This window comes from Atta colombica, unplaced genomic scaffold, assembly GCF_001594045.1.
Source record: "Atta colombica isolate Treedump-2 unplaced genomic scaffold, Acol1.0 scaffold172, whole genome shotgun sequence".
NCBI lineage: Eukaryota > Metazoa > Arthropoda > Insecta > Hymenoptera > Formicidae > Atta > Atta colombica.
The window spans coordinates 77,998-87,881 of NW_017259263.1; the positions used below are offsets into that span (position 1 = coordinate 77,998).

A 9,884-nucleotide genomic window follows, 5' to 3' on the forward strand; every position below is an offset into this window, starting at 1 on the left:
TACAATTATAATTGTACTTCATTTCGAGCTGCGCATTAAAGTAAATTTATACCTTCCAAAATAATTAGACATGAGGACCGAAGTCAAAGTGACTTCTTCGATAATCATGAAGAATCATTCGAATTATTAGGATAGAATATTTTGAATTTTCTGGTGAGAATTAAATGACAGGCTTTAAATCCGATTCAAATTTCGCACTCGTCTGATGAAGTTCTATTTTTCGTGTTTTACAATATTGTTATTTATCCAATATTAAACAAGAATAAGAATAATATTAAAACTCAAATTTGAATTCGCATTTTAGTTCAGTCAATTTCTCTTTTTCGAATTTTCTTGAGCACGAAATTAAAATAAAATTCAGTTCGCCATCTCTTATTAAATACATTCTCTTAATCAAAGAGGATTGCAAAATCCTTTTTGCTCCTAATAATTTTTGCGAAGTTTTGACAATTAACGTATAGATTACTGAGAAATGTAATTCATTTGTGCAGTTTTTTTATTTTATTTTATATTACACAGATTAGTGGATTAGATTTATTTTATATTACACAGATTACTTCTATGAGATAATAGTAAAATATGGAAAGAAACATAATATTCAAAGAAATAATAAAATTGAATATCTTCATTGAATTCTTACTACTAATAAATACTGATTCAAGGCTAATAAGAGTCAGCATGGGAAGGTACAACCTTAATCCTAACGCCATTGTTACTTTTGATTATTTTCCCGGCCACACCAGGATCTGAAACTCTGCAACTTTGTCACGCTATATCTCTGGACTGAATACGTATTTTTTAACTCAAAACATGTGAAATTTATACTTCGAAATCAGACAAAGATAGATAAATATGAATTAATAAAAATAAATAATATTTTATTTTCAATTAATTACAATGCTTCAAAGAAATTTTATTGGAAAAATTTGCAAAAAATAATTATATGGAATAATTTGGATAAAAAATTCTCAAATTTTTAAATTTAATATTCAAGCAAAAATTTATAGGATTTTTTTAGTTGATCCTTTGAATTAAAAATAATTGAATTAAAAAAAATATGATATGAATCGCTCAAAAAAGTATAATTATTTGAATTATCGAAAATCGACATTTTTTAAAAATCTACATATTATATGTAAGTTTATAATTAATAAATAAAATTTTGTTATTTGAACGATATAAAATAGTAGATAAAGGATTGTACATGTATAAATATTATTATAGTATATATAATTAAGTTTATTAGGATTTAATTTAGAGGATGTTACAACATCCGCTCTAAAGCAATACGTCCGCCCCGACCAAGTGATTTCCGAAGACTGACAGAGATTATAAAATTTCTATTATTTATTATATTGAAATAATTCTTTTTAATTCTACATTTTCGTGTACTTACTTTTATATTATCCGAAATTCAGTAAATCTATATTTAATAAAAAATAAAGGGGTACCTAGAATGCCGAGAACTTACCAAATTAATAATGTGTGAGTCCTAATTATCCTCTTTGAACTTTCGTGCAGTCTCACATCGAGAATAACACAAAAATCTTTGCTTACCATATCTATGGAAGTTAAAGTTTTTTTCAACCTCTATTCGGGTCTTCAAATTATAAAAAAGTTACAGCAATGCAATGTGAAAAATAGTTGAATACGTTGGATCCAAGAGTGATTGATTAGGATTAAAGTGGAATAATGACTTAACTCCAATTTCTTTGTGATGTCTTCTTTATTCACAGTATTGAACGTTCAATACTGTGAATAAAGAAGACATCACAAAGAAATTGGAGTTAAATCATCATTCCACTTTAAGGTTGCGCGTCTCCTCCTGCACTGATTTTTATTAGCCTTGAATCGGTATTATTATTAGTTTAAAGAAATATTAAAATTTTCTCATTTATTTAAACAAAAATATATCAAATGGAAACTAAATTGATTTATTAGATGTAAAGTGACTTTTGATACGAATTATTTTATAAATAATAATATAACCTTTATATAAACCGCTATATGAATAAATAAAATCAATACAGATTATTTCTTTTCCTTATTTGATTTATAAAAATTTTTGTTTGTTAGAATTGAGACCAAGACTTAGTAATTTTAACTTTGCTATGTTAAATCAAAGCCTAAAGATTTCGAATCTCGTGTTTTAGCTCGCAAAAAAGGCCTTTAAGGTAAACACAGCAATTCCATTGATTGTGGGTTCTTTTAACATGTCCACATTGTACAGCAATAAGCAAAATTCTAAAATGAACAAGACCCGTCCGAATAAAGAGTCAAAAAATACCAATGACGATCCGATCTCGTCCTTTCTTGAGAAAAGTGACAGTTCTGTGTTGGAATCGAATTCTGAATTTGACAAACGGAAACGTCCAATCCTGAAAGTACTAATATTGAATCGAAAAAAATCAGATATAAAACGATGTGACGAATCGAGTAACGATGTGACCAGCAAGGAACAAATAAAATTAGAGGGCATAAAAATAGAGGGCATAAAAATTCCAAAAGAGACGAATGCTTTATTACGGTGTTCAGATACAATGCCTCCTCCGTGGTTCATCGAATACATGGAAGCGGTAAGTGACATATACTAACCGAATATATCATTGTCCTTATTTACTGAAACGATTAATCTTATCATTTTGCAGATGAAGAAAGACATGGTGTCTACGATCACAAAAGAAGTAGTGAAAAAAGTGACAGTGGAGCTAAACAAACATTTAAACTCCTTTGCGTATCCTTCGTTAAAGGAAGAACAATCTCGAAGTCAATCATATTCTTCTCTCTCGAAACGACATCCTAAATGCTCCTTCGATTCGAACGAGAAGAATCAAAAAAGGATGAGCTCTCAGGATGAGGAGCAATCGAGCGATGCTTCGATCGAACGTGTGGACGAGCCGCAGAATGTGAACACCACGAAAGATCTGCAGACAAAGAAAGATATGATATCTACAATTAGTCAAGAAGTGGTGAAAGAGATGACGGAGATGTTGAACAAAACATCTCTTACGTCTGTCTCTTCAAAGAGACACGGTCAATCCCGAAACCAGTCGCATCTTTCTTCTTTGAAACGATTTTCTCGATATTTTGATCCACACTCAAGAGAGAAGAATCAGAGAAAGATGAAGTCTCAAGATGGAGAGCAGTCAAGCGATGACGCTTCGATGGAACACATGTACGAGTCGCGAAACGTGAATATCGCAGATGTTTCGCGACTGAAAAAGCTTGATCATTTTATTGAAAATACTATTCGTGCAAACATGAAGGAGGAAAAAAAGAAGAGGAAATATCAATGGATGGCTTCAGAAACTACTGATAACATAAATAGTGACGTCGGCAAAGAACAATTTCGAAGTAATATACGAGAAGATTTGATTCCTCAGAAGAACTTGCCTCTACATGTGGACCCAAAACCAGATGAAACTAAGGGAGTGTTCGAGAACGAACTTCGTATGAGTTGCTCCGTTACTGGACACCAAATATTGGACGAAGATCATTGTAGGGATACCTGGTGCTCTGATATCGATAAAACCAGCTTTTGTTCATGCAATCAAGAAGAGGAAGACGACGATGCCTTCGAGATTATCCAGATGCCTATTTTGGGAAATAGGGATGAATCGCATTCTGAAGAGCTCGCTGCCGAGCAACGACGACACGACAGCAACCGGGATTCACCCAGCTTCGAACTCTTATCAGAATCGCCCTCGCCTACACCTACATGCTTCATGCATTTCAATGAAGAACATTTCTCGGCGAATGAGGGAAATCCTGAGTATGAATCTTTTAGCTTTCTTAACTCGCGGTACAGCTCCATTTATGTGATAGATATTCACGGTAGAATCTATAACGATTATGAATTAGCAAAACTCAATTGGCAAAGCGTTAACGCTGATTTGAAAAAACGAATTGATAAAAAACGTAATTTATACATAACAGATCAACTTCAGAATACTCACTGTTCGAATCCAATCCTAGAGCGATCAAACGAATGGAAGAAGAATCCTCGAGATGAGGGATGCAATACTCGCGACAACGCGAGTAACTCGTACGACGATGTGAGAAACTCGCATACGAGTTATCTGACCGTGCGAACTCACTGCGATTCAAAGTCGCAATCGCAGTGTAGTTGCCAATCGCAGACCGATTTGAATGACTTCACACAAAGCTTCCACTCTCACACCACATCGATTACTGACACGACCGACATTTACACTGAGGCCTATGGCAACGATAAATACGACGAGCAAGTGATGACAGCCAAGAACGTACAAGAAGTGGGGACAGGAACAGCGGCAGTAACAACAACAGCAACAGCAACAGCGACAGCGACTCCGAGAAACGATCATGATGTGCGTTTCAGGAGTGACTATATAAAGAATAAAATGACAAATGAAAGATATTTTCCTGATGTAGATGACTATTCAGAGGATTTCTGCACCTCGCATAATAATACTCCGCAGGAAACTTCGGTTGATCGTCTGTACCAATCCACTCAATCAAGCAGATCTTCCGATAGAGTGAATTCTAATGTAGAATCAAAGAAGACATTCATTGGCGAGACGCTGGACATTCATTGGCGAGACCCCGATTCTGCCCACATCTTACCAGAATTAGTTACCGCGGCCGCCCATGTCGGTTCGTTCGCTTATGACACTGCACGCGAAGTATTTGACAAGATACGAGCACACACGGTGAGCTTTTAAAGTGATGCGTGAAAAATGCATTTCTTGATAATTAAATGCAAAGACAATTTTAATTATGCGAATGATATTGTCGAAAATCGATTATCTGTTTCAGAGGGAGGATTCTGTTAAACGTCAAGCCAGTAAACACATAAAGCGCGATGATCAAGCATATTCGAAGCGCAGAAACTTTCAAACCTTCACACATCCTTAATATTAATAAATTACTAACGTATACTAATCATTTTTTTTGTTTATAATTGATATATATATACTATAACTATACATTACACAGGATTGCTAAGTAGATCTATTAGGCAATAGATAAGTACGCGTATCGGATTTATAGGCTCGAAATATTGTTGCAATCGAAATGTATACGGTCTCTCATAATATTGGAATTTCTTAGATCACGCAGTGAATAAGGTTAAGTTTCTTGTTTACGCCGATTAATGTTAATTGATTTGAGAAATACTTAGAATGCATAGATCCAATTGTTAACAGAAAGAATTTTGATGACACTGAATCAGTAGAATAAGAATTTTAGAAAAAAATGAATATTTTGTTTATACGAGCGATTCTTAATTGCGATAAAATAAAAAAATATCTCGGTGATAAGTCAAGATATTCTATCGAATATTACGTGTCTATTTATGGGGTGAAATTAAGAATCACTTTGTATGTAATAATATTCGTAGTATAAAATGTTCTCTATATCATAGAATATTAGAATTGAATCGTAGCTGTATAAAATTAAGGAACATATACATATAATGAAAACGAATAGACGAAATTAGGAAGAAAAGAGTGAGATAATGCGAAATAGTTTTAGGTTGTCTGGAAGAAATAATAGATTTGAAAAGAAAATATGAAATTCTTTATTAGTCTATCCGTGCATAAATAATATGGGGGCTAGAAATAAATTGTTTATATACGAGGATAAATCAAATATAAACGAGAATTTTTATGTATTATTTATTGGAGGAAAATAAAAATATAAAAAAAACATTATTTTTCTACATAGTCGCCTGCTGCATTAATACATTTTTGTCAGCGGATAGGGAGTTTGGTAATCCCGTTTTCATAAAAAGTAGTAGATTGTATCTGTCAATTGCGCACGAATTTCTCTATACTGGCATCGTCCACGAATCATATTGTCCTCCCAATTCTTCTTTTAGCAAAGATATCTCAATGCGATTATCATTTATTCGGGCCGATAAGAGAATTGGAAGAATTCGAGGAAAATGTCATAGAAGAATTCGTCCGCAATTGATTGCAGACACAACCTACTACTTTTTATGAAAATGGGATCGCCAAACTCCCTATCCGCTGGCAAAAATATATTAATGTAGCAGGCGACTATATAGAAAAATAATTTTTTTTTTTTATATTTTTATTCTCGTCCAATAAAAAAAAATGGTAATTATTTAGATATTCCCCTCCCCCTTCCCCCCCGCCTCAAATCTTAATAAAAATACACTTATTCGATGTGTTTGCACTCAAAATAAAAAAATTTGATAAAAAATGCATCGGTCGGCTTCGTGAATCATCTATATAGGATAATAGATATCTTAATCTTTAAAGTCTTCAACTTTAACGCTTAATAACTCTATTCACGAGGCCGATCGCTGCGTTTTTTTGCCAGATTTTTTCGTTTTGAGTGAAAACACGTCAAATAAGTGTATTTTTATTAAGATTTGAGGTGGGGGGGGGGAGAGTAGAGGGAAGATTCTAAATAATTATCAAAAAAGTTCTCGTTTATATTTGGTCTACCCTCATGTAGATGAATCAGTTGTTCTTGTTCTACTTGTATATTTATTAAAACGAAGGAGCGAGTTTATGATTTAGAGCTGAAATCATTAATAAGCTTACACGGATTTTGCACATGCATCTGAAGAGTTGTGATTCGATTTGTCACTACTTTGAATATCGGTGCAGAAGCAAGGAGGCATTATCTGCCAATAATTCTCTTAATAAAAAAATAAAAAAAAAATCGCCCCCCCAGCATGTGCATAAAATCGTAAAATACTTATATCAAATTAATAATATATATCAAATTAATGTTTCATAAAAGAATGTTTCGTGATAAGATTTACATGATGTGATTATTCAATTACTGCACTTTTGAAATTCTTATCTTATATGACACGCATTATTACGTTATGCTAGAGCTTATGGAAATTTAGCCGGATTTATGGAAATAAATGTTATTATATAAATTATAATGCATAGTTCAGATTATATAAATGTTCATACGCAATTTTGATCACTTAAAAATTTGAATATATCTCTATATTTTTAGTAATTTTTTAATTTTATTTTATACAATTAAATAATTAAATACAATTGTTATTGATTATTATATTTTTTTGCAAACATATTTGTATAGTGAAATTTTGAATTTGTATAAAAATATTTATATACAGTTATCATGATTTCGAAAATTTTATATATATCCTTGTCTACTTTTAATAGGCAAAGCAGCTCAGTAAATAAAAGTTTTTTATTTTTCATTTTAATTTAACCATTTCTGCTCGCTTGTTAAATTTCTCATTTATAATATTTGCGTAATTTAATTAATTAATTTTTCAATTTCTAAAATTTTTCAGTTCATTTTATAATTAATTTTCATTCACAGCACTGGTACAATTTTAATAATAATTTCCTACTTTTGTTTTAATTTTGTAAAAATATAAACTATTAAAATTTCTTATTTACAACTTCTAATGTTATTAAAATTTTTAATGTTATCTTGAAATATATGAAATATCCCGTTTCTCACTCCATGAACTTTCAGATTTGTTATTATACACTGAACATCTTTAGTCTGACATAATTATTTTTATAAAAAAAAGATTGAGAGTGAGATTGTGTATTAAAAAAAAATAATTCCTATATCTTGTCGTACTCCCGAGGATGACATAATGCTCAATAGAGGGGATCTTTGATGTTGGAGTAATTCTTTGTACCTGCGACACATATTCGTATTCTTCGAATAAGGGTACATATGAAAATTATTATTTCTCACTTTATTGTTATTCTTCATCGTTTTTCATCATCTTTGTAGGCCAAATTGATATTCCCATTCTTCTCTTCCAAAGGTATGGCTATATCATTATTTTCTTCCTCTGATATTTCCACATATTTATAGAATATAGTCATGATGCCAAATATCACCATTACTACTGCCATCAAGACGGCATATAGGAAAATCTCATACACCTGTGGAATAAATAATAAATCGTATGAAATATGAAAATGAGAAAAAAAATGGATATTAAAGCCAAAAATAAAAGATATAATTGGTTTTGGTCACTTACTAGCCGCTCAAAGGGATGCGAACCCTTTACGATCACTACAATGAGATTGCCGAAGGCCACGCTCAGCAACCAACCCGCTTGCAGTAGAGACTTCATGGATACTGGAGCTTGAGTAAAAGCAAATTGCAGACCTGTTACAGAGAACATCACCTCGGCCATTGTGATGATGACATATTGCGGCAACATCCAAGCCATATGCAGCGAATTGGGTGGCGTGACCGTGACTGTTTTGCCAACAATCTTCGGTTTGTTATTATACATAACTCTGGACCCTACCACGGTGTACACTCCACCGGATTTAAAAGGCACATTCTTGTCTAGCAGTATTTCGTCTAGGTAAACGTCATATTCGCTTGGATCCTCAATTTCTTTTAACTTTGATTCGGAGAAATTGAAACTGACCGGAATTGATACTACCGTCTTGTTTTCGCCTTTATAGAGTAACTTCAATGTGGCGTTACTTTCAGACTCAAGATAGATGACACTGCGGACCATCGGCTTACCATTCTCCGGTTTGTTCACCGTATCTTTATATTTATATTCTAATCCCAAGGGCGTTATAACCCAAGATGTTGCACTGGCTTCCTCGACAAGCATGGTACCTGATGAGACGAATTATTTTAAAAATACACGTTACATTTTTCGAAATCCAAACTTCATGAATTTTACCTTCATTTTTCTTTAATGTGATGTAACCATTATCATAGCAGTCTTTGAAATCTGCTGTGTAGGATATTTTAATAGATTCGTTTACTTTTACTTCTAAAACTTCTGACATGCTTAGTGGGTTTATTATATTATTTCGATCTAAATTTACTTGATCTAACTTTACACTCACTGTACAATTCATTGTATTAAAAATTCGGATTTGAGCAGATCCGCTTGTCGGTAATTGTGGATACGTTTTCTAGAAATCAAAATATAAAATATTAAATTCTTCATGTAAGGATTGTACCATTAGTTATTACATAATTCGGATTTGGCAAGATATTAATATGTGATAATATGTATAATTGATATATCAAAACTTCCATATCTTTAAAAGAATTTAAATAAGCATTCATTACAAATAGATATAAACAATTTTGAATAATATACATAAAATTTCTCTTTATTACTACCTCGAGTTCTATTTCGACAATACCGGCTGCGACGAAAGCAACGCTGGCCAAAAAACCGCCGACAACAAGTTTCTTCAAGGGCGTATTAATGAAATGTATTTTGGCAAAAATCGGATAGATACCAGTCTCAAAGATTGGTATAAAAATGATGATCAACAATGGATTGACGGCCTGTAACTGATCAGGCAGTATTACGATACTACCTATTTGGCCATCCATTCGTGTTGCTTGGAAAGTCCATTGAGAACCTTGCTGATCGTAAAGTGCCCAGAATATTGGCAGTGGTACGAACAGTTTCAAGACTCGCAGTACGACTTTGATATCTTCGATTAGCTTGTTGTCGTAAACATCATCGGCATGATCGAGCCAATGATCGCGTTTTTCTCCTTTGCCTTTGATTTTATTGTAGATTGCATGCTGGTTTTTTGAAACATAAAAAGAATACGTTTATCTTAAGAGATTTCAGAATTCAAATTTTCATGAATTATTTAAAAATTTATCGAATTAAACATATAAAAGAGAGATTCTAATTAAGAACTCTTATTTTCATGAAATAGAAAATACAAAAATCCGTAGATCTACATATAATATTCTAGAAATATTTATAAATTCGCATTCAAGAATTCACAAATTCCAAGAATTAGGATTTATATTTGCCAACGTTTTAAATCGTATAATTGATAGATAATAAAATTATTTTACAGTCACGCAAGAGTATCATTTTATTTATATATGAAAAAAATTATATTAAAAATGTTTAA

At 32.2% G+C, this 9,884-nt stretch overlaps 2 protein-coding genes across 5 annotated transcripts in view; one reads left to right on the plus strand and one right to left on the minus strand.

Annotated features, from left to right (window-relative positions):
• Positions 1–5,661, plus strand: part of LOC108686300 — a 6,461-nt gene extending 800 nt beyond the window's left edge. Inside the window, exons 3-6 of one of the 3 annotated variants that reach the window (XM_018191539.1) lie at positions 2,154–2,576; positions 2,649–4,349; positions 4,461–4,691; positions 4,798–5,661. In XM_018191539.1, the coding sequence (XP_018047028.1) occupies positions 2,154–2,576; positions 2,649–4,349; positions 4,461–4,691; positions 4,798–4,896 (2,454 nt within the window). In that variant the 3' untranslated portion in view covers positions 4,897–5,661. Of the gene's footprint in view, positions 1–2,153; positions 2,577–2,648; positions 4,692–4,797 lie in introns of those variants that run through there. The other 2 variants (XM_018191541.1, XM_018191540.1) reach the window with 2 other exon arrangements.
• Positions 5,662–6,220: 559 nt separating this feature from the next.
• The window catches only part of LOC108686299 (peptide transporter family 2-like), a 14,888-nt gene continuing 11,224 nt past the window's right edge, over positions 6,221–9,884 (minus strand). Inside the window, exons 7-10 of one of the 2 annotated variants that reach the window (XM_018191537.1) lie at positions 9,124–9,540; positions 8,672–8,909; positions 8,003–8,604; positions 6,221–7,904 (exon numbers count right to left, since the gene is read on the minus strand). In XM_018191537.1, the coding sequence (XP_018047026.1) occupies positions 7,725–7,904; positions 8,003–8,604; positions 8,672–8,909; positions 9,124–9,540 (1,437 nt within the window). In that variant the 3' untranslated portion in view covers positions 6,221–7,724. The remainder of the gene's footprint in view (positions 7,905–8,002; positions 8,605–8,671; positions 8,910–9,123; positions 9,541–9,884) is intronic. The other variant, XM_018191538.1, reaches the window with a different exon arrangement.